The sequence below is a fragment of the Panthera onca genome, chromosome B3, assembly GCF_046562875.1.
Source record: "Panthera onca isolate mPanOnc1 chromosome B3, mPanOnc1 haplotype 2, whole genome shotgun sequence".
In the NCBI taxonomy this organism is placed as follows: domain Eukaryota; kingdom Metazoa; phylum Chordata; class Mammalia; order Carnivora; family Felidae; genus Panthera; species Panthera onca.
This window is the reverse complement of record NC_138344.1, coordinates 117,815,810-117,841,641: the sequence shown is the minus strand read 5'-3', so window position 1 is coordinate 117,841,641 and position 25,832 is coordinate 117,815,810. Positions and strand designations below refer to the sequence as shown.

The following is a 25,832-nucleotide window of genomic DNA, read 5'->3' as shown; positions in this document are numbered from 1 at the left end:
CAGAGTTTTGACATGATATTTAGAATTAGTGGACATAATAAGAAAACGGTCTTGAAGCAATTTGTTATCCTGTCAGGAGACCTGTTTGCTCTAATGCACACACTGTTTGCCCAGATAAGTTAGTTTGCAAGAATTTCTTGGAGCAAACAGTGAAGCTAATTACTGGTTTAGTCTTATCACCCTGGGCAAAAGAAAATTTCCTGCAGCAGATATATCATGTTGACTCAATTCTCTTTGCTACTCTTACTTTTAAACTTTTCATTTCCCTTTTTCTAGCTACACCACTACCACTGGCCTAGTTCAAGCTGTTTTCATAAATTGCCTAGACTATTTAAAACTCCTTCTAACTCATTTATAGTCTTTTGCCCTCAGATTTGTTTTCCATACTACCACCAGAATAATCTAACTATGTTGCAATTCTGACCATGTCATTGACGCGTGTAAAACCTTTTAGTGGCTTCTGGCTGTCTGTAGGATGAAATCAGCACCTGATCTTTGTCTGCACTCTTCTTGAATTGCTGCCTAGCATTTGATTTCCTGCATCTATTTGTTTGTTGATGCTGTTGCCTCTACCTGGAATATCTTTTCCCTCCTTATTGTATGTGGCCAATTTTTGTTCTCCCTTTAAAAGTTAACTCGGGTAATGTCTTCTATAGGAAATGTTTCCTGAGCCTTGATTGTGCTTCCAGAGCATACTTTGCATAGTGCTATTATTACATTAACCTTTTATGAGGGGAGAGAGCCACCTAAAGGCAAATTGTCTTATTAATTTCTGTATCCACTAGCATCTGCAACAGAGCCCAGCACATAGTAAGTTCTCAGTTTTTACTGACCCAAACAAATTGGGTCAGACAGAAGGGGAGGACTTAAGGGGAGGTAAGAGGTGATGATTTAACTTTAAATTGATGTATTTGAGGCAACACCAACGCACCTAAATAGAGGAATTTGAATACAAGAGTAAGATTATTATTATTGGGAAATCATCACAGTTGGAGTGATGGTTTAAGTTGATTATTTCACCAAGAGTGATAGTATAAACAAGGGAGTACAAATTGAGGACCGATATTTGGGGAATACCCTCAGTGGGTGGGAAAGGGTAGAGGAAGCCCTCAGAGTATCGGCAGCAACAGAGGTGAAGAAGATAAACCAGAGGTGTAGGGTATTGGGGTGGGGAGAGACAACAAGGAAAGAAGTGTACAAAGGAGAGCTGGGATCATGGTGTCAAATTTTGCAGAGCAGTTAAGAATGAGAACTGTGAAGAGATTTTCTACATTTGGCAATTATGTCTAGCTAGTACAATGGGGATGACTTTTTTTTTTTTTTAATTTAGTTTGTGGTAAAAGTAAGATTTTTTAAAAAAATTTTTTAATGTTTATTTATTTTTGAGACAGAGAGAGACAGAGCATGAATGGGGGAGGGTCAGAGAGAGGGAGACACAGAATCTGAAACAGGCTCCAGGCTCTGAGCTGTCAGCACAGAGCCCGACGCGGGGCTTGAACTCACAGACCATGAGATCATGACCTGAGCCGAACTCGGCCGCTTAACCGACTGAGCCACCCAGGCGCCCCCAAAGTAAGATTTTTTGTTCTCATTTTTTATACTAACAGAAATATATACTTTACCTGTGTTCAACCAGGACTTTCTCAAGGGATATGATTTTCTTTATTTGGTAGTAAAGTTTAACTTTATGGAGGGCCTGTAGTGAATGTTACCTTATATTAACAGGTTTTGTATTTTTTCTTGTTGTCTCCTTTGTCTTTGTAAGCAAAATCATTATATATAGATTACTTGAAAACAGAATGTTTGGTCTCTCCCTTGGTTATTTACAAACCATTGGTAGTTACTCATTAAGAAGTAATAAGCAAGATATTATTATATTTTCATTTTGCCAAGTTCATTTTAGAACTGTTATGATTATATCACTCATTTTCAAAAAATTTTCAGCCATGAAACCCTTTCCCTAAACATATATGGAACCCCAATATGTGAATCAGATAAAGTGGAGTTTGTCTGTTTGAAGCTGTGACAGGGACCTGATGTCCCTCCTGAATTGAGTGTAGTCTTCTAACTTTGTTCTCTTTATTTCCACAACCAACCAGTGGCATCTGGGTCTCCTCCCTGGAAATCCTAGGGCTACTTAAAGCATAATTTGAAAATCACTGACAAGTAATACTCTCTGTAGAAATGCTGATAACGATTTTAGTACTGAAAGTCACAAGATTTTTTTTTTTTAATTTTTGAGAGATACAGTATGCACAGGGGAGGGACAGGGAGAGAGTGGCAGGTGGGGGGGGGGGGAGGGCGGGGAGAGAATCCCAAGCAGGCTCCACACTGTCAACACAGAGCCCGAAGCAGGGCTCAAACTCATGAACCATGAGGTCATAACCTGAGCTGAAGCCAAGAGTCAGACGCTTAACCAACTGAGCCACTTGGGCCCCAGTCACAAGATATTTAGATTCCAAATCTTGACACTTCTACTCTGTTCTCTTATTGGTCAGCAGAATGTACAACAATAAGTAACTGCCCAAAGATGAAATAAACCTATACTAGAGTTATTTAGACAGAGACCATATGTCTTCCTTTAAGGGAAGTTGTCAGGGTGGTTCTTTTGTCAGTGGGAGGCTGGCCTACCATTATCTCTGCAGTCTCTTCCAACACCGGTGATTCTCTCTGCTCCTATATGTCTACATTTATCCTACCTGGTAAATATTATCTAATATGATGGGGGTCTATTTTATCTTTTATTTCTTCAAATTTATAGTGTGCCATGTATATGAGAGATCCTGTGTTAAGATGCAGGGGTAGTATTTAAATACATAAGATACAGTTTACTATTAAGGAAATAGAAAATTGCTGTTAGGTTTGATGAGTGCAGTAAAAGAAGTAATCCAAGGATATTAATGGGAATCATATGAAATGGAAGGACCTAACCCCATCCAGCTAGGGGCTTGTCAAGAAGACAATGCTACTAGCTTCCCTGAAGACTCCCAAGTTGACTCTTCAAAGATGAGTAGACTTTAATCAGAGGCAAATGGGGAAAGGTCTTGCTAGGCAGATGGAGGAACACACAAATAGGCTCTGAAAGAGGGCATGCCTTGTTTGGAGAGTTGTAAGTAGTTTAGTGTGGCTGGAGCTTAGCATGTCAATGGGGATTGGTGAGTGAAGCCAGATGAAAAAGGACTGTGTTTTGCCAAGTTTAGGAATTTGGACTTTATCTGGAAAGTATTGTGAAGCAAGTGAAGGATTTTAAGCTGAGTAATTGCATGGTCAGATTTGTGTTTTATAAAGCGCTCTGGCAGTAATCAAGAGAACAGATTAGAATGGACCTTTCTTGGAAGCAAAGCAACCATTAAGTAATAGACTTTGGCAATAATTTACACAAAAATGTCTGAGGATAGAACTGATGTGGTGGGTGGGGGAATGAATTCAAGATATACTAAGGAGGCAAAAGCAGCAGAATTGTTGGTCAGAGAAAGAGTGAATGAGGAAATGACTTTCAGGTGTCTGACCAGGACAACTGAGTGTAGGTTACCCCCCCACGCCTCTTTTTTTGCTAAGAGAAAGAAATTAAGAAGAAAGGAATCTCTTGGGCTTTTTACCTCAAGATTCTCAGAGTGCCAACTTGAGCAAGGATATAGGTATTTTTTTATTTTCTTATATTTATATTTGTGTATATGTTTTAAAGTATGATACGAGGTTGGGGCACCGGGGTGGCTCAGTCGGTTAAGCTGCCGACTTTGGCTCAGGTCATGATCTCACGGTCCATGAGTTCAAGTCCCACGTCGGGCTCTGTGCTGACAGCTCAGAGCCTGGAGCCTGTTTCGGATTTTGTGTCTCCCTCTCCCTGACCCTCCCCCGTTCATGCTCTGTCTCTCTCTGTCTCAAAAATAAATAAACGTTAAAGTATGATACGAGGAAGTAATAACAGGATGTATTGGGGCGCCTGGGTGGCGCAGTCGGTTAAGCGTCCGACTTCAGCCAGGTCACGATCTCGCGGTCCGTGAGTTTGAGCCCCGCGTCAGGCTCTGGGCTGATGGCTCGGAGCCTGGAGCCTGTTTCCGATTCTGTGTCTCCCTCTCTCTCTGCCCCTCCCCCCTTCATGCTCTGTCTCTCTCTGTCCCAAAAATAAATAAAAAACGTTGAAAAAAAAAATTAAAAAAAAAAAAAAAATAACAGGATGTATTGTCAGGAAAGGTTGTGGAATTTTGGGGAGGAATGAGGGGAGCCTATTAGATTAAGGTAGACTCTTATTTAAAGTAGTTTAGGAATGCCTACTTAAAGGCAAAAGAGTGGACTACCTTTTGTCCAGTCATGTGATTATTTAGTATCTACTTCATATACTCTACAAATCAATTGTGATTTGAGAAAAAATAAATTCATTTTTAGAAAACCCAGGGGTTTTTACATTGCCATTTGTCAGAATTTTTACCTTTTAAGAAGATGTGTGGTAAGATTGGCTTGTCTGTGCAAATTAGCTAATTTAGTAATAGTTCTGGTGTGGCATTATGCATTTTAAAATACAAAATTATTTTCCTCAGAATGCTAACTTTGATTTTTGAAGCTTTTCATTGGTGTCATGTGGGAACTAATGTTCAATTCCTTGCTATTTAACACTCTGACAGAGACGTTTCCTTTTATACCTTTGTCACATCATTTTCAAAAGTTAAGATCTCTTTGAGGCTGGTTGAGGTGGTTAAATCCCTTCAGGGAAAGAATGAACAATGCTATGCTCCTTAACAGAAAACTGGAGATATTGGTTTCAGATTTTGAGACCTGCTCTGTAAAGGGACACTTATTCATTACATTTATTCATAGGTTCTTGAATGTCCTGTTGTTTTTTATCAGTTAGGTCTTCCTTCCCTGTAGTTTTGTGATTTCTACTGAGGACATCAGAGAGGTACCTCTTCTAGTAACAAAACCAAAAATTGACTATAGTTTAATCCCTTTTAATTTACAGAGTTAATGATGAGACTTGGACCTTTATAATGGAAAGCTATTAGTTTACTTTCATTCTGTAATAATTATAGATATGAAAGTACATTCTGATGTTATACTACTTGCAAGAATTTTTTTCTTTAGAATAATTTAATCCTAGTAGAACTTCTTCTTTAAGTATGTTTAAAGGAAACTTTATTTTCTTCCTTTTTATAAAACATCTTTATGAAAAGGTGGTTACAGTCCATGCTTTGTTTAATGTTTTCTAATAGTAAGTCAAAAAGGTCCTAAATTTTAGTGTTTAGAAATGGTTTTTTTCCTAATAAGTATGAAAGTTTTCAAAATGTTTTCAGAAATCGTTAGCAGTCTATAATTTGACCTACATGTACAGATTTCCTTATTCGGGAATTAGAATGGATTTGAGGGGTAGATCAATAGGAATATTCATTGGATTATTACAATTAAAATGCTTGAAACTTCTTAGAATAACATCTCTTCAAATCATAGAAGTTATTTGAATTAGTATTATAGTTGTTTTTTTGAAAAATGAAATGATTTGTTTGAGCTTAGAGTTACTCTAAGAAGAGGGATACTAATTGCTCATTTTCTATTAAACCAAAATGTTTAATTTGGAACATTCGTTTTTTATCAGCATAGTAATCCGAAGTTTAAATATATGAGAAGATAATAACTTCTTTTTCATATTTCTTTTACTCTGTCTGCAGGTTGTAAAAATTAAAATGAATAAACTACGGCAAAGTTTTAGGAGAAAGAAAGATGTTTATGTTCCAGAGGCCAGTCGTCCACATCAGTGGCAGACAGATGAAGAAGGGGTTCGTACTGGAAAATGTAGCTTCCCAGTTAAGGTAAGAGCTCGTGCTTCTGTAATTCTAGATGTGGAAAAGAATTGATAGTCTATTGTGTGTGAAATCCTATTAATTAGGACAATTAAAAGAGAACCCTCTAAAAATGAACCTCTTTATCTTCTGCTTCAAGGTAGAATTAATAAGGAAAACAATTATAATTAGTGATTTTTTTTCTCTTTATATTTAAATAGGAATTTCTGATATATACTCTAGAATCACTACAAATAAGATCATTTCTGATGAAAAACTAATCCTGAAATATCTAAAAATCCCAAATTATTATTACTATTACTATTACTATTATTATTTTTTTTTAATGACAATTTTGCATGGATAGCTTTCCTTGTTTTGTTTTGTTTATTTTTGAGAGAGAGTGAGTGAGCACAAGCAGGGGAGAGACAGAGAGAGGGTGACAGAGGATCTGAAGAAGAGAGCCTGATGTGGGGCTTGAACTCACAAACCTAGAGATCGCAACCTGAGCCAAAAGTCGGACACTTAACAAACTGAGCCACCCAGGTGCCCCCAAGTCCCAAATTATTACAAATGAAATTATTTTGAGTGGTAAATGTTTACTAAGTGGTGGAGCAGAGGGAATAGGGAGTCTGTTTTCTTAAATACAGGCCTGGTGTGTTCTAGAAAATCTTAAAAGAGTTAAATCAAAAGGAATTTTCTCTTTAATCTTATAACTGTTAATCTTACAGAGGTCATTTAAACTAATGCCTTCACCTGTAAGATCAGAAAATGGAAGCTCAAAGAAGTAATAACATAGTGAAGATCTAGAGAAGGGGGTGCCATATAGGTGTTTTTTCTTACTATTACTTGACACTCCGAAGAAGGGTCACATTTAAGGTCATGAAAGAAGTGTACATGTTATATACTCTTTAGTGAAAAGAAGTAATTTATAATTATATAAGCATGCTATGAGATGTATTAAGTGTGGATACAAAAAAATAGAAGGAACTAGACCAAAATGTTAATATCTTCCAGAAAAAAATTTTGTCTAATATAAAATGTTAACATATTTCTCTATTTTCTACCTATTCTTATGTATACGTAGTCTTATTGTGATTTTCTACCATTGATTGAAACATAGCCTGAAGCTTCAGAAAGGAAAAAAATCTATATGACAGAAAAGTGATTTATAGAATATATATTTTAAATACATACATGAAAAATATACAAATTTTTCCACAGTCTGTCAATTACTAAGCATTTTCTGGGGTGCCTGGGTGGCTCAAGTTGATTAAGTGTCTTGACTCTTGATTTCAGCTCAGGTATTGATCCCAGGGTCATAGGTTTCCAGACTTAGTAAGGATCCTGCTTTCCCTCTCCTCTCCTCTCCTCTCCTCTCCTCTCCTCTCCTCTCCTCTCCTCTCCTTCCTCTCCTCTCCTCTCCTCTCCTCTCCTCTCCTCTCCTCTCCTCTCCTCTCCTCTCCTCTCCTCTCCTCTCCCCTCCCCTCCCCTCCCCTCCCCTCCCCTCCCCTCCCCTCTCTCCTCTCTCCTGTCTCTTTCTCTCCCCCGCCTTCTGTCCCTCTACCCTGCTTGTGCACACAGTCTCTCAAAGAAAAAAAAAAGAAATCCTAATCACTTAGCTTTGCTACTTAACTTATTCGCTGAAATGAGTTCTTTTATAGGAATAATAAACTTAAATATTTTATTTTAAAATTTTTGGCATGATATTAAGATATGAAAAAAACCCTCTCATACAAAAACTAACACTCTTCTACTTCCCCCAACCTCACCCCCCAAAATAGGCTCATTTTGATTATATGAGTATTGTGGAAATGGGTACTCTTACACATTGTTGATTGCTTGCAATATAAATTATAACCTATTAGGAGAGCAATTTGGAAATATCAGTTAAAATTTTAAATGCACTTTTCATTTGACCAGACATTTTACATTTATTTTTTTTTTTTTTTTTTTTTTTTAATGTTTATTTATTTTTGAGACAGAGAGAGACAGAGCATGAATGGGGGAGGGGCAGAGAGAGAGGGAGACACAGAATCGGAAGCAGGCTCCAGGCTCTGAGCCATCAGCCCAGAGCCTGACGCGGGGCTCAAACTCACGAACCGTGAGATCGTGACCTGAGCTGAAGTCGGACGCTCAACCGACTGAGCCACCCAGGCGCCCCTAGGAATTACATTTAAGGGGCACCTAGCTGGCTCAATTGGAAGACCATGCAACTCTTGATCTCAGGGTAATGAGTTTGAGCCCCAAGTTGGGTATGGAAATTACTAAAAAAAATAAACTTAAAAAAAAGGATTACATTTAAGTACATTCACAGATATACTGGCAAAAGTGGTCATCTTAGCATCGTTTGATAGCAAAAATCTGGAAACAAGTTAAATGCCCATCATTCTGGGATTGGATAAAGAAGTTAGGAATCCATTAGTGGAATTCTTTGCCACTATTAAAAAACAAGAGGGGCACCTGGGTGGCTCAGTCCGTTAAGCGTCTGACTTCGGCTCAGGTCATGATCTCATGGTTTGTGAGTTTGAGCCCCACGTTGGGCTCTGTGCTGACAGCTCAGAGCCTGGAGCCTGCTTTGGATTCTGTGTCTCCCTCTCTCTCTGTCCCTCCTCTGCTCATGCTCTGTCTCTCTCTCTCAATAATAAATAAACGTTACAAAAAAAAAAAAAAAAGAATAAGGTAGATCTGTATTCATTTAATAAATTTTTTTGAATACCTACTGTGCACCAGACATATGCTAAGTGGTAAATAAAGACAGTTCTTGCTCTTGTAGAGTTGATAGTGTCCTTGTAGGAAGACAGACTTTAATAAGATATTTGCATTAATGTGATTACAAACTGAGATAAGTGCTTTTTAAAAAGGGAAGGCTATGGTGTAAGAACTTATATGAGATGAACCTGGAAAGAAATAGGGTGGGGCCCTTGTAGGCCATGTTAAGGATTTTGGACTTTAAGAGTTACTGGAAGCCACTAAATGGTGTGGGTTTTTTTCATCTTTTGTTCATTTTATTGTGGTAAAATATGTAACATAAAATTCACCATTTTAACCATTTCTGTGTGCATAGTACACTAATATTAGTAACATTCATATTGTTATGCAGTCATCAGCACCACCCATCTCCAGAACTTTTTCCTCTTCCCAAACTGGGACTGTGGGTGTGGTGTGGTTTGGAGGTAGTCCATAGTAGGTGCGAAGAGTCTGGTGAAGGATTATTACAGTAATCCAGAGGAGAGATCATGTTTAGTCTGGACTAAGATGGTAACTGTGGAGATGAAAAGAAATGAAGTAAATTGAGAGATAATTAAGAGATAAAGGCAATAGGAATTGGAAATGGACTGAACCTAGGGAATGAAAAAGAATGGTGTTAAGGCTGATACCTGGTTTCTTGTGCCAAACTGATAGAGGTGATGATCATTGACTGACAGAGGAAACACTGAAAGAATATTCTCTGACATGCTCATACAGTAAGATGACTTTAGTGTATTATTAAGTGATAAAGGCAGGGCACGAACAGTATACATAATATGATTCTGTTTATAGTTAAAAGGAAAAAATCTGGGGTGCCTGGGTGGCTCAGTCTGTTAAGCGTCTGACTTCAGCTTAGGTAGTGATCTCATGGTTTGTGAGTTCGAGCCCCACGTCAGGCTCTGTGCGAACAGCTCGGAGCCTGGAGCCTGCTTCAGATTCTGTTTCTTTCTTTCTTTCTTTCTTTCTTTCTTTCTTTCTTTCTTTCTTTCTTTCTCTCTCTCTCTCTCTCTCTCTCTCTCTCTCTCTCTCTGGCACTCCCCCACTTGTGCTCTGTCTCTCAAAAATAATAAATAAATGTTAAAATTTTTTTAAAGAAAAAAATCTATATATCTGCTTATATATATAAGAAATACCTGTTAAGAAGACACAAATAAATATGAATTACAGAATGCGTGTGAAGGTTTGGGGATCTTTTTACTTTTCACTATGTATCCTTTGGAACTAGTGACATTTCTTGTCATGAACATGTTATATTTGTAATAAATAAACATATATATATTTTTAAAAACCTCATTCACAGGGTTCTGAGAGACTGGTATATAGTACTGAAATAACTGAAGTAAAATTAATTGAAGCACTTCCAATTGGCTATGAAATATACAACTTTTAAGTATTTTGTGTGTGATAAATAAGGTTCACTATCATACTGTCATTTGTCATAAGAAACAGCTGATTAGATGTGCTTTAGAGATAAGCATTTAAGATGTAAGATTTACATCTTATGCAGGCAGGACACCTTACTTAGGACGTTTTTTGTATGATCTTCTCCAAATGGTGTTTTGAAATCCTTTCGACAAAACATTCATCCCCTCTTCTACGTTGTGGCTCCCCACGCTTTATCTGCCTTCCCTTCCCACCCCATGCACTTAAGTACAAATGCCATATGGTTGGATAGGAGAATCAGAACCTGAATTATTTTCTATAGCCTAAAAATAGATGAATTTCCTCAAATATAGCTGGACAAATGATGTCTTATCTGGCCTTGCCCTGGGGACTGCTGAATTCTGAACTACTGATGAGTTGGTATAAAAAGTTTCCCATGTAGACAACTATTAAGGTGGTGAGCATGCTCACTGAGGAAGAACACGTTTGAGGGTAGAGAAGATGAATTCCTTTTGAGGTGTCTAGGAAAGACGGACATGAAGATACCTACTTAACCACAAACACCATGAGTTTTCATTTTGAGATTACAAATAAATTCTAGTAAGTAGGCAAATTTGCAAATAAGGAATTCTTGAATAATGCGAGTTGACTATATATAAATTATCCTTGAAGTCATGAGTGAGATTGCCTAGAAGAAGTGAGAGGAGAGGGGGGCCTAGGACAAACATAGAAGGGACAGGCAGTGAAATGGGTTATCTTCAAAGGAGAATAAGAATGAGTAGCCAGAGAGGTATAAGGGAAACCTGAAGAGTGTGATCTCAGAAGCCAAGTTTCAAGGAAGGAGAAAGTGGTCAAGTGCTATCGAGGAGAAAATGAAACTTCATTAATTTAAAAATTTGAAAGTCCTGGTGATTCTCATGATAGCACTTACAGTGGAGTCATAAGGATGGAGTCTAGATTGAGGAGTGAATGGATGCAAAATAAGAAAGAAGATGACAAATCTAGAGATTACTAATTTGAGAAGTTCGTCAGACAAGGTTGTGTGAAGATGGGGAGGGGAGAAAGGGAAGTATTACGAAGCCCACAAGGAAACTTTTAGTGGTGATGGCCGATTATTATACTGATTGTGATCATGGTTTCTCAGGTATATGCAAGAACTGAGCATATTGTAACTTTAAATATATATAGTTCATTATATGTCAGTTATACCTCAATAAGGTAGTTAAAAAAATTTTTAATGAAAAAGTTTGTCTTCAAAGGAGAGCAGAAAGGCAGAGTAGCAAAGGGAGTGTGAGGTTGAAAAGCTGTGTGTTATTGTTGTTTTTACCAGTTTTACTAGATATAATTTACATACCATAAAGTTTACTCAGTTAAAGTCTATAAATCACTGGTAGTTTGATTTTATGTTGAATTTTGTTTTTAAGGTAGGAGAGACTTGAGCATCACTAAAGGGCCTTTAAGAAGCATGTAGAAAGTGGATTTGTTTTAGATGGAGGAAGGATGCTGCTTCTATTTTAATAGTAGCAAAGGTAACAAACGGAGTGTAAATGCCTTACATTTATGGTGTTGGTGGCTTAAAATTGGAGTTTAAAGGCATATTTTCTCAAGGAAATAGGAAGTGAAGACATCTGTAGAAGAGTGAGGAGAGAAGTTGTGGAATTAGATTTGAAGACATTAGAATAGCTACTCCAGAGAATGGGAGATACAGAATATGCAATTACTGGAAATAGAAATGTGATTACTAGACTGTAATCAAGTGAAACTGCAACTAGTTTGATCTCTGCCAAGTATGTTAAAGTATACTGGTGCCTGTATAAGTACAATTTAGTATTACAATTTAATTAGTAATTAATTAAAGTAGGTTTCAAAGCTTGTCTTGCAATTCTGCTAGTGTAACAGAGATCATCTTTTTTTTTTTTTAATGTTTATTTTGAGAGAGAGAGAGGGAGAAAGAGAATCCCAAGTGGTTCCATGCTTAGTGCAGAGCCTGATGTGGGGCTCAATCTTGTGAACCGTGAGATTATGACCTGAGCACATATCAAGAGTCAGACACTTAACTGACTGAGCCACCCAGGTGCCCCAATAATTTTTTTAATAGAGGAGGAATTTTAATGTTAGAAGTGAAGTATTACCTATAAAAACTTAATGTAGTGGTTCTCAAAGTGAGGTCCCCAAAATCTTTTCGTGAGATCCTGAAGTACTTTCTTTTCCAGCTATATATCTGTGTGTGAAAATATGTATCAAAACGACATATTCCAATAGATTGAATCTAGATGCAGATTTGAGAATCTAGTTTTCTATTAAGCCAGATATTAGCCAAATTTGAGAATCTAGTTTTCTATTAAGCCAGATATTAGGGAGATTTGCAGAAATGTGAAACAGTGCCACCCTTCTCACAAAATTGTTTCATTTTGATATAGTTCTTTTCCATTAAATGCCATTTACGTTAACATGTAAACGCATTTATTATTATTTTTCAATGAATTAAATATTTTTAAAAGTTCTTAGTTTTAATTTCTAATATAGTAAAATTATCAATAGATATAACTGACACAAACAAAAATGCCTTGGGGTCCTCAGTGTAATTGGGTCCTGTGACCAAAAATTTTGAGAACTGTTGATTAAAACAGTATGCTTCAGGGGCGCTTGGGTGGCTCAGTCGGTTAAGCGGCCGACTTTGGCTCAGGTCATGATCTCGCAGTCCGTGAGTTCGAGCCCCGCGTCGGGCGCTGTGCTGACAGCTCAGAGCCTGGAGCCTGTTCCAGATTCTGTGTCTCCCTCTCTCTGACCCTCCCTTGTTCATGCTCTGTCTCTCCCTGTCTCAAAAATAAATAAAACGTTAAAAACAAAAACAAAAACAAAAAAAAAAACAGTATGCTTCATCAGTTAAAGTAATATACTAAGTTTACCTGTAATTGCGTACTAACATTATATTTTAAAATGCTAGTTTTATTTTCAGTTAAAATCAGTTGCTGGAATCTAAGCCAGTTCATCAGTCCTTTGATTTGTAATTAAAATCTTAATTCTCTAGTTATGTAGAATACATACAGAATGCTAAAATGGACCTTCTGTTGGATAGATTCTGGATTTCATATTATCTTCAAATTTGGGAGATTTGAGGGGCTGGATACAGGATTTATGCTTATTCGTATTGTTTGTAAACTGATCTAATTCAATTCACTGTTAAATGAGATGGAAGGACTTTATTCCATTGGTTTAAGGTTATAATCCTGAACCAGGAAGTGGGCTGGTATGTACAAATCGGATAGACCAAATGGAGAATTGAGCACATGAATGGCTGGATTTGGATGTGATTACCTCCTGGACCAGCATTTTGCTATATTAAGTGATCTGCCAAGTTGTTCTGGGCCCCATTTCTTTCTAAGATAAGGATTGCCATTGTGCTAGAAGTTTTAAGAGGTAGTATTTTAATAATAGGGTTTTTTGTGTTGTCCATTAGAACATGGTGAGGGGGATCATCTCCCCACCCCCTGCCCTAGCAACACCAAGCAGCTCTTAGACACCAGCATAGTGTTTGAGAATTCATCAGATTCCAGTTTCATGCTTCAGTCCTATAAGACTTTCCTCTCACCCCCTACTTCAGATGCCAGTCACAAGCCCCAGGCTGTTAACCTGTGTTTTTGAGTAACCAGTTACAGATTGGAGATCCAATGATCTCCTTAGAGATTGGCTAGAGCTGCCCACAGAACTCAAGGGGACACTTACATTTAATAGTTGATGAAAGGACATGATAAAGGGTATGAATCAACAGTGAGATAAAGAGATATATAGGGTGAGGTTTTGAACAAAGTAGCTTCTGGCCTCATGGAGCTTGGGGACTGGCTTAGTGGCATGTGAAAATGTTCTGGTTACCCAAGTATGGAAGCACTCCAAAAATAAAAGCCAAAAAACCGTCCTTTTGGGTTTTTATGAGGTATCATTACATAGTCATAATTGACTAAGTCATTGGCTGATTCAGTTTCTAGCCCCTCTCCCCTCTCCAGGGGTTGGGAGGTGAGACTGACAGATCCAACCCTTTATTCACATGGTTGGTCCTCCTGGCAACCAGCTGCCATCCTTAGGTGTTTTCCGAGAAAGTTGCCTCCTTTACGGAACAAAAGACACCTTTATCACTCTCAATACTCAGGAAATTCCAAAGATTTTGGGAGCTGTGAGTCAGGAACTGTGGATGAAGACCAAATATATATGAGAAATATATTTTGGTTATCTGAATGACCAAATCTGTGTTTCTTGTAAATCACAGTATCACACAGGCTTTTTTTATTTTGCGTGTAAGCATATAGCCATGATACAGAAAGTAGGGCTCTTGCTATTTCAGTATTTCTTTTTTTTTTTTTAATTTTTTTTTTTAACCTTTATTTTTGAGACAGAGAGAGACAGAGCGTGAATGGGGGAGGGTCAGAGAGAGGGAGATACAGAATCTGAAACAGGCTCCACGCTCCGAGCTGTCAGCACAGAGCCCGACGCGGGGCTCGAACTCACGGACCGCGAGATCATGACCTGAGCCGAAGTCGGACGCTCAACCGACTGAGCCACCCAGGTGCCCCTCAGTATTTCTGATCCAGTGGCTTACCTACCATGTAATGTGTATTTTGATGTACAATGTTAATACTAAATTAGAAGTTACTAAATATACTTTTGTGCACGAATGCACAAAAAAAAATAAAATGGGAAAATAATCACAGATACCAATGGCATTTTTAAAATTAAGATTCTATAGGGGTGCCTGGGTGACCCAGTCAGTTGAGCATCTAACTCTTGATTTTGGCTCAGGTCATGATCCCAGGGTCATGGGATCAAGCGCTGCATCAGACTCTACTCTGAGTATGGAGCCTAAGATTCATATTCATTCTCTCTCTCTTTCTCTCTCTCTCCCTCTCCCTCTCTCCCTCTCTCCCTCTCTCCCTCTCTCCCTCTCTCCCTCTCTCCCTCTCTCCCCCCCTTTCCCTCTCCCCCTTCCTCTGCCTCTCTCCCCTACTCTTGCCCTTTCTCTTTCTCTCTCTTAAAAAAAAAAATAGGCAAATAAACTTGAAAACATGGATAGAATTGGTAATATTCTTGGATTGTATAAATGACCAAAACTAACTCCAAAGAAACAAAATATAAAAAGACCAACTCCTGTAGAAGAAATATCGTAATATGTAAAAGTTACCTACCTCCCTTTTTCTACTTTCCAACCCTAACATACCAAGGGAACTATTAATATTTTTTTTTAAAGTGTACTCATTTATTTTGAGAGAGAGAGAGAGAGTATGTGCATGCATGTGTGAGCGGGGGAGGAGCAGAGAGAAAAGGAGAGAGAGAATCCCAAGCAGGCTCTGCAATGCCAGCGTAAGGCTCAACCCCTCGAACCGCAAGATCATGACCCAAGCTGAAATCAAGAGCCAGATGTTTAACCAACTGAGCCACCCAAGTGGCCTGGGAACTATTAATCTTTTAACAAAAAGATGAAAGTCATGCTTTATTTGTTCATCAGAGCCTTCCAAATTCATTTTATAAACTTAGAAATTTCTTTTTATATGTGTAGCATTCTAAAACTTGACAGCATAAGAGAAGGAAACTACAAACTAAATTATTGTATAGATATTAACACAAAACTTTTGACAAAATATTAACAGAATCCAGCAACCTAATTTAAAGTAGGGCACCTGGCTGGCCAAGTCCAGTTGAGCATCCAACTCTTGGTTTTGGCTCAGGTCATGATCTCACAGTTCGTGGGTTTGAGTCCTGCCATCAGGCTCTGTGCTGACAGCGTGGAGCCTGCTTGGGATTCTGTCTCTCCCTCTCTCTGCCCCTTCCCTGCTTTCTCTCACACACTCTCTCTCAAAATAAATAAACTTCTTTAAAAAAAGAATAATTTATACCCTCACTCATCATTATCTAAAAATAAAGACTAGGGAGTAAATGTCTTTTATATCAGAATGGGACAGCCCCTTATAAACATACACACAGAGACTTCCTACTGCTTTTCCTTTGGCTAGGATTGAATTAAACTTCCATGCTATAGTTGCAAGGAAAGCCAAGAAAGCAATTATTTGCTATTTTCAGCCTGTACCAAGGAGTTAGGCTCTTCTGGCAGGGGAAATCTGTTGAAAGACTGGCTGACATGTAGGCAACTAACAATGTCAGTCACTGTCACTATATCATATCTATACTTCTTAAATATCTATCCTCTGCCTTTTTGTTCTTTCTCCTCCTGCTACTGTTTAATCAAGTCCTCAGCTTTTTTTTCTCCCTAGACCATTACAGTTCTCTTGACTGTTTTTCTTGTGGCTAATCCCTTTCAAACTATTATCTTAAGGCTGTAATAGTGATCTTCTTAAATTGCAGATATGACTATGTCACTTGCCTGCTTTCTGTCCTTCATTGGCTCTGTAATAAATTTTAGAGAGGCATCTAGAGCATATGCTTTCTTTTTTTTTTTTTTTTTTTTTTCAGTATATGAAGTTTATTGTCAAATTGGTTTCCATACAACACCCAGTGCTCATCCCAAAAGGTGCCCTCCTCAATACCCATCACCTCCCCTCCCCTCCCCTCCCTCCCACCCCCCAACTACCCTCAGTTTGTTCTCAGTTTTTAAGAGTCTCTTATGCTTTGGCTCTCTCCCACTCTAACCTCTTTTTTTTTTTCTTCCCCTCCCCCATGGGTTTCTGTTAAGTTTCTCAGGATCCACCTAAGAGTGAACACATGGTATCTGTCTTTCTCTGTATGGCTTATTTCACTTAGCATCACACTCTCCAGTTCCATCCACGTTGCTACAAAGGGCCATATTTCATTCTTTCTCACTGCCACATAGTACTCCATTGTGTATATAAACCACAATTTCTTTATCCATTTAGAGCATATGCTTTCAAGCCAAACTACCCAAGTTTGTTTTGGTGCTATGCCCGTTATTATTAACTGTGACCGTAATCAAATTACTTAAACTTTCTCCACCTCTGTTTCTTCAGTTGTAAAATGAGAAATAGTACTTATCTAATATAGGTGTTCTGAGAAATAAATGAGCAAATATGGTACATGAAAAACACAACACTGCTGGCACATAGTATACAATAAATTTTGGTGCTGCTGTTATTGTTATTTGTTAGATGCCAACTGAATACTGGAGTTCTAAATCTGCATTTCTTATTTCTTGGGTTTTTTCCTTAATTGAATTTTTAACACTGCAAGTTAAATATCTTCTCTTGAATAGGAGTCAGAAGCTTTTGATAGATGTTTGATGCCTGAGGACTTAATGCATTGGTCGCAGCAATCTCTTACAGCTTTAAAAATTCTGTTTATCCCAAGGGATGGGACTTTTATTGCTACTCATAATTTTATTGTCTGAATGTGACAATCCTCTGCATATGCAATAATGTTTCATTTCATAGCTGCCTCACATTGTAATTTTTTGGAAGATACTCCAGTTGATTGGTAGTGATCCAAACGTAAGGTTCACATATATGGTACCAATGAAATAAATCAATCGAAGTGACCAGTTGGTTAATAGATAGATACATTGTTTTCATTTCTTAGTTCTCTAGCTTGCTAACAGTGACAACTATACATCATAATCTGGTTTTCTGTTTGAAACATTAAAAATTTGGGTGTGCCTGGCTGGCTCAATCAGAGGAGCATGGGACTCTTTATCTCAGGGTCGTGGGTTCAAGCTCCCGGTTGGGTGTAGAGATTACTGAAACATTAAAAATTTGGGAAAAATGTTTCTTGTTTCAGATAACTTTTTAACATAAACTGTGAAATGTTATTGGTTTATGAATCCCAAGCATTTCAGTTACTCATGATTTGCTGTGGATTTTGAAAGGAAGTGTTAGCTCTATTCAGAATCTCTTAAGAGCTGATGATTTTGTTTATGACATAATATGATTCAGTGAGATTTCTGTTACATGATAGTGCTAGTGAATAGTTGGTGATATCTGATTATTTGAAGCCAACACTGAATTCCTGTGGTCTTGATTTAGAGGATTGTGTTCTTTTTCTTTCTTTTTTTTTTTTTTTTAATTTTTTAAAAGTTTATTTATTTTTGAGAGAGAGAGACAGAGTATGAGCAGGGGAGAGAAAGAGCGAGACACAGAGTCCGAAGCAGGCTCCAGGCTCTGAGCTGTCAGCACAGAGCCTGACGTGGGGCTCAAACTCACAAACCACGAGATTATGACCTGAGCTGAAGTTGGACTCTTAACTGACTGAGCCACCCAGGCGCCCGTAGAGGATTGTGTTCTTAAGGACTACATTATGATTTTATAACCATGATATGTGAATTAAAATTTTATTAAAATGGTGTTGAATTTAATTTAAACTTAAGATTTTCCATTGAAGTAATATATGCTTGTGGTGAGGAGACAACACCTTCTCTACCACTAATCCCACTTCCCAGGGACATTTAACCATTTTTATTTTTGCTTCTATAATTGGTAATATTTTACCTTCTTTAGATAATATCGTTTTAGTGTCTGTTCTTAACTTACCAGTTTTATCATTGGTTCTCCACTGTAAAGGTGACAAAGGATCATTTAACCCACATATCCTGTCCTTCCATCTGCTCTTTGTCTCTTCTCCACCCAGACTTTTGGAATTACTATTTTTGGTTTTTCTATTAGTTTCCTATACTCATAAGTTTTTTCTTCTTTAATTTTAGATGGTATGTCTCGATTCTCTACCATGTAAAATAAAAATACTAAAACCCCTAACTCTCTTACCTTCAAACTTATGTCAACTGTGCTTTTCTTTTTAATATTATAAGGTCAGTGACATTTACATTTTGTCCTACAACCATAAGTTGTCCCCCTTTCTTTTTTTCTTTTCTTTCCTTTCCTTTTTTTCTTTTTCTTTTCTTTTTTTTTTTTTTTTAGTAAGGGAATGAGATAGAGAGAGAAGCAGGGCTAATGCTCACTTGACACAGGGCTCATGCTCACCCGAAGTGGGGCTCTTGCTCACCTGTTGGGGGGCTCAAACTCAAGAACCATGAGATCATGACCTGAGCCAAAGTCCGATGCTTAACCGACTGAGCCACCCAGGTGCCCCTGTCCCCCTTTCTTTGTCAAGTTTAGTGTAAGAGGTTTCAGTATAATGATTCTTAATTGTTTAATGTAGAGCTAAGTAATGTGTTACATTTTCTTCTCTATGAGTCTAGTAATTCATTAATTCATTTAAAAGTTATTCAATTTACTGAATGCCTGCTGTTTGCCGGACAGTGTTCTAGGCGTGGGTAGTATAGCAAACAAAACAGACAAAATTCCTGCACAGTGTATACATTCTAGTTGGTTTTAACAGTGAAAAAATAAAAATGTATGAAGTACCTGGTATATCAAAAGGGTTCTAGGTTTGAAGGAAGTGCATGGTGATAAGGGTAGTGAAATTTAAAATAAGATGGTTGGAGGAGCCTTCACTGCAAAAGTGACTTTTCAGTGAAGACTCAAAGAAAGTAAGAGGCAGATTGTAGACAGAAAGGGCAGCAAGTGCAAAAGGTCTAGGGCAGGAGAATGGTATGTTGGAGACACAGCAAGGAAACCAGTGTATTTAGAGCAGGTAGTACAAGTAGAGGTAAGATCAGCTAAGTAGCAAAGTGCCTGATCATGCATGTAGTTTAATACTTTTCACACTGGTCAGATCTATCATCTATATTTTTACTACAAATATCTTATAATACTTCTTATACTATCCTAAATGAAATATATACATAGTATAACCTACTTATGCTTACATAATTAAATATATAAAGAAGAAACAAAAAAACTTTAATAAAATTAAACCAGTGTGTGAGTGCTTGGACATAATTACCCTAGAAGACCTAAAGTAGTAAACCTTTACCTTAGAATCACTGTGGATGAGAGCTGCAAATGTAGACTGATACGATATATTGATAACTCATATACCACAAGTGGATTGTAAGTGGTGATGTTATTTTCTGAAATGGTGAACAGCTTTTGGTAAAATTCTTATCAAAGTAAAATTCTTTCCTTGATTGACATAGCAATTGCAATTATGCAAAAAATATTGTGTATATATGTAAAATGGAGTTAGAGTTTAAATAATTACAAGTAAGTTTTTTATCCATTCACTTAAAATGGATACTAATGCCCAGTAGCACAGTCAGATGTCATACAGGAAGCAGGGTATCATCTGTGCACAATACCTATGAGTAACTTTCCAAGTCACTGTTACCAAAAATGCCTCCATATATTTCCTGAACACACCCCTTTGAAAAAACCAGTGGTATAGAGTCTTATAAGACCATTTTAAGGACTTTGGCTTTTATTTAGAGTGAAATGAGAAGCCACTGGAGACATTTGAGCAGAGGAGTGACATTATATAACTTAGATTGTAAAAGGATTACTCTGACTCTTGTGCTAAGAATCTACTGTAGAGAAGAGCAAGGGTGAAAGCAGAGAGACCAGTTAAGTGGCTGTTATGAAAATCCAGACCTGAAAGATGATGATGGCTTACATCAGGGTGATAGTACTGAAAGTGGTGAGAAGGGATTAGATTCTGTGTGTATTTTGTAGATAGGGCTGGTAGTATTTGTTGATTTATTAAATTTGTGAAGTGTTGACAAGGAGAAAGAGAAATCAAAGATAGTGTCAAGGTGTTTTTTCTTTTTTAAGTTTGTTTGTTTATTTTGAGAGAGACAGAGAGAGAGAGAGCATTCACACAGGAGGGGCAGAGAGAGAATCCCAAGTGAGCTCCCGCTGTTAGCAAGGAGCCTAACTCAGGGCTTGAACTCACGAACTGTGGGATCATGACCTGACCTGAAATCAGAAATCCAATGCTTAACTGACTGAGCCACCCAGGCATCCCTAGTGCCAAGGTTTTTGATCTGAGCAATTGGAAGGGTAGAGTTGCCATATTATTTTAGGAAAGACGTTGTTAGAAAAGAATAGATTCATGAATGAAGGATGACATCAGGCATTTAGTTTTGATTCTCTTATTGGTATCTTTTTCAAAATTTCATTTTCTGCTTATTGCTGTTATAGAAATACAATTGACTTTTTAAAAAATTGAAATATAATGGACATATAACATTATGTTAGTTTCAGATGTACAACATAATGATTCAATATTTGTATATACTGTGAAATGATACAATTGGCTTTTGTATGTTGAAATTATATCTACAGTCCTTCTAAACTCATTTATTAATTCTAATAATTTATTTGTATATTCCTTTGGGTTTTTTACTAATACAGTTATATTATCTCTGAATAATTATTGTTGTATTTCTTATACATACTTAAAAGTTTTTTTGTCCCTTTGTTTCATTGGTCAGGGACTGATATATAACTCTGAGTAGAATTGGTAATAATAAGAATTCTTACCTCATTCCCAATCTTGCCACAGTTTATCAGATTAAACAAGTTCCCTTCTGTTCTTGGTTAAAAAATAGTTTAAATTATGAGTGGAAACTAGGTTTTATCAGAAGTGTATTCTGTACCTATAGAGATTATATAATCTTTATCTTTAATTCTGTTTGGTAGTAAATTATACTTAGTAGATTTTTTGAATAGTTAACCTTACATTCCTGGAATAAGCTCAACTTGATCATTATAGGTACTCAATCAAGTTGAGTTTACTGAGTATATTTCTGGATTCTCTTTGCTAATACTTTGTTCAAAAATTTCACATCTATACTTTTGATCCTGAATGGATTGTAATTTTTCTTTCTCATAATGTCCTTGTCTGGTTTTATATTAAGAGAAGCTGGATTACAGTTTTAAGAAGGCTCTGTCTACTTCGGGTTTACTTCTACTTTTAGGGAATTCTTTTTGGCATTTGAATCGAGATACTTTGGTGTTCACTGAAACCTGTTAATCTAGTTGGTCTGGAACTCTAATTCTTCACTCTTCAGCAAATTGAAAATGCCAAAAATTCATTCTGTTTAACATGTTCCTCTGTTTCATGTAATTAAAAAAAAAAAATTTAATGTTTTGTTTATTTTTGTGAGAAAGAGAGACACAGAGTGTGAGTCAGAAAAAGGCAGAGAGAGAGGGAAACACAGAATTCGAAGCAGGCTCCAAGCTCTGAGCTGTCAGCACAGAGCCAGATGCAGAGCTCTAACCCATGAACCCTGAGATCATGACCTGAGCTGGTCGGACGCTTAACCGACTGAACCACCCAGGCGCCCCTGTTTCCTATAATTTTTGTGGGTTGGTTCTTAAAGGCTTGATCAGATTTAGCTTAGATTGTGTTTGTTTGCTTGCTTGCTTGCTTGCTTGCTTGCTTGTTTTTCCAGGAATACTTCATTGGTGTTGTGGGCTATGATCAGGAGATGCACAATAGCTGATTATCTTTTTGTGATATCAGTAACCATTCATGATCGTTGCCTGGGATTATTAAATCATTAAGTTGCAAAATGGTGATACTTTAATTCTGTCATCCTTTCTTTACTTATCAGCTATAATATTTTTATAAAGCAAAATCCCCCATATCTACTCTTTGGTTAGCAGTACTATAGTGTTACTAGGAAAGTCGGGGTAATTTCATTTATGAAGGAAATACTGAGCTCTGAGGAAGAATGCCCCCCACCCACTTCAGCCATAAACAACATTGCCAAAATGGATGACTATTCCTATTTGATCAACCTCTCTTTCTTTCTTTTTTTTTTTTTTAAAGTAGACTAGCATTAAGTTAATGTATGTAAGACCAGTAAACTATAAACCCTTATTTGAATAGCAAAGTTGCAGAGGTAATGTGAGATAGTAAACAGAAGATAGTGAGATAGTTGAAGGAAGAAAGATCTAGAAGTGAAAAGATCAAAGTTCTATTCCTGGCTCTGTTAATTTACTAGTTATATGACTTTGTGTAAATCACTTAACTTTTTTGACACTCTGTGCCACATTTGAAAGGTAAAGTTTCTGAATCTCTTTAAGTTCTTTTCAGCTTTAAACTTCTGTGATTAGATTTAATGCATATATTTAGGTCAGATGACTTGTTCAAATGTAATTGTACTCCAAAATTATATGTAAAAGTAACCCATTTTAATTTGACTTAACTACTCTCCTTTGATTAAAGGCCTGAAACAAATTTTGATATCATGTTCAACACATCTACATCCTATATTTGCTATATAATACTGGACATGTATACCTGATAATGTGCCTTACACTTTCTTGTAAATTAATCATTATGTTACTTTTTGCTAATGTTGGGAAGTGTTGACTACGTAGTCTTTCACATCAGAACTCCGCATTTCTTCTCATAGCTAACATTACCAAAAATAAGGGGGGAAATCTATTTGAATAATTTTTTCAAGAAAAGGAAAAATGACCTAATTCATCCAAGAATGAAATTCCACATACTAGTTTTTATAAAGTACATTTTTGTGAATAAAAGTCCCTTACTCAGAGGGAGTTTGGAAAAGGCATACAGACAAAAGAAGTCCCAGTGTCAAATATTTTAGCCATTAAAACACAAGTCAGCTGCAATTCTTCAGTGAGATAGTGTCTCAGAAAAGAAAAGAGACCTCTTTAATAATGTTTTTTTCAATGGGCATGTTTTTCTCATAGTCTAGTAAAGCACAACACTGATTTCCATCTCCACATTTCCAAAATAGATTTTGCAGCTAAGAGTCATTCCATATATGAGATATTTTTGTTCTCTCCTTTCCATTAAGTCTCCCTGCCCCCCCCCCCTTTTTTTACCGGGATAAATACCCATAAGAGATCAGTTGAAGTCACCACAATGATAGAATAAAATCCTCTGGAAACACTTGGAAACCTATATTCATATCTCAACACCTAAAGGTAACTCAGCGACCATAAAACCCTACTTTGTCATTTTATTGTTAATAAAAAATGGAAACAGGGATTAAGTGACTTGGATATAGTATTAGGAACGAGTCCTAATAAAGAAAAAGAAAGAAAACACAGCTGTATAATACTAGAGATAAGAAAGTGAGGAGACCCAATCACAGATTTAAGTTATGTGAACATTATATAGTTTATGGTGATAAATTTGAAAATTTAGATTAAGAATGTTCTAGGAAGGGGGCGCTGGGTGTCTCAGTCGGTTAAGTGTCCAACTTCGGCTCAGGTCATGATCTCACAGTTTGTGGGTTGGAGCCCCACATCAGGCTGTCTACTGTCAGCACAGGGTCTGCGTCAGGTCTCTCCTCTTTTCTCTCTGCCCCTCCCTCCTCTTCTTTTAAAAAAAGAATGTTATAGGAAAATATATATTACTAAAATTAATTATAGTAGAAAATGAAAAGTTGAATAGGCTTGTAACCATGAAGGAAATAGTGTTTTTAAAACCCAAAACTATCTCCCCAAAAAGATTATAGATGGTTACACAGGTTGATTCTTTCAAAACCTCAAAGAATAATTCTTATGCTCTTTAACTATACCAGAGCATATGGGGGTTGGGGGAGGAAAGAATGGTTTCTAGATTTTTTTATGGCATTAACAGAATCCTGATATAACAAAGATAGCATAAAACAAAAAGAAAACCATAGACCAGTTCCACTTATAAATATAGATGAAAAAGTAGGCAGAAAAATAGAACAAGTGGGATCTAAAAGTATAATAAAGACCAAAGTAAGGTTTAACTTAAGAATCCACAAATAATTCAGTATTAGGAAATTTGATACAGTTCATCACATTGATGAACCTAAGAAAAGGACTTCATCATTGAAATGGAAGCAAAGTTGAATGATACACACTTGTGGATTTCAGAACTTAGTACAAATCTATAATAATCAAAATAATGTACTGACATAAGGATAGATGTATAAAACAATGTAATAGAATTGAGAGTACAGAAATAAACCTTTACATCTGTGGCCAATTGATTTTTGAAAAGGGTACCAAGACCATTCAACGGGGAAAGAATGGTCTCTTCAACAAATGGTGATGGAACAACTTGATTTCCACATTGAAAAAAAAATGAAGCCAGACCTCTACCTTACACTATGTACAGAAAATTAACTTAAAAGTTAATATAAGAATATAAGAATAGGGGCACCTGGGCAGCTCAGTTGGTTAAGCGTCCAACTTCAGCTCAGGTAATGATCTCACTGTTCCTGAGTTCTAGTCCTGCATCGGGCTCTGTGCTGATAGCTCAGAGCCTGGAGCCTGCTTCGGATTCTGTGTCTCCCTCTCTCTCTGCCCCTCCCCCACTTGGTGCTGTCTGTCTGTCTGTCTCTCTCTCTCGCCCCCCCCCCGCTCTCAAAAATAAATAAACATTAAAAAAAAATTTTAAGGAATATAAGACTATTAAGTCTTATAAACCATAAAATTCGTAGAAGAAAACTTAGTGGTAAATTATCATGACCTTGGATCTGGCAATAGATTCTTAGAAAAGACATCAAAACCATGGGCAACAAAAGAAAAAATAGATAACCTGGACTTAATTAAAATGTAAAATTTTTGTGCACTAAGGAAGTTATCAAGAAGATTAAAAAACTGCAGAATGGGAGAAAATATTTGGAAATCACATGTTTGATAAGAGTCTAGTATTTAGAATATATAAAAGAACATGATTTAAAAATAGGCAAAGGACTGGAATAGAAATTTCTCCTAAGAAGATGTACGGATGGCCAACAAGTACATGAAAAGATACTCAGCATCATTAGGTATTAGGGAAATACATATCAAAACCACAATGAAATGCCACATCACACCCACTTGGATGGTTCTCCTTTAAAAAAAAAAAAAAAAAGGAAAATAAGTTTTGGTAAGGATGTGGGGAAACCAGAATCCTTATACGTTACTAGTGGGAAAGTAAAATGGTTCAATTTCTGTGGATGGCAGTTTGGTGGTTCCTCAAAAAGCTAAACATAGAGTTATCATAGGACTCAGCAATTCTGCTGCTAGGTATATACCCTCAAAGAAGAGAAAACTCAAATAAATACGTGTACATTCATTCATGTTTATACCACCACTATTCATAAAGTCAAAAGGTAGAAACAGCCCACATATC

At 36.9% G+C, this 25,832-nt stretch overlaps 1 protein-coding gene across 12 annotated transcripts in view; it reads left to right on the top strand.

The window, feature by feature from the left end:
- The window catches only part of NUMB (NUMB endocytic adaptor protein), a 203,836-nt gene that overhangs the window by 122,343 nt on the left and 55,661 nt on the right, over positions 1-25,832 (top strand). For all 12 annotated transcript variants that reach the window (XM_060617334.2, XM_060617339.2, XM_060617333.2 and 9 more), the window contains one exon: positions 5,661-5,801. In XM_060617334.2, coding sequence (XP_060473317.1) covers positions 5,661-5,801 — 141 coding nt within the window. The remainder of the gene's footprint in view (positions 1-5,660; positions 5,802-25,832) is intronic.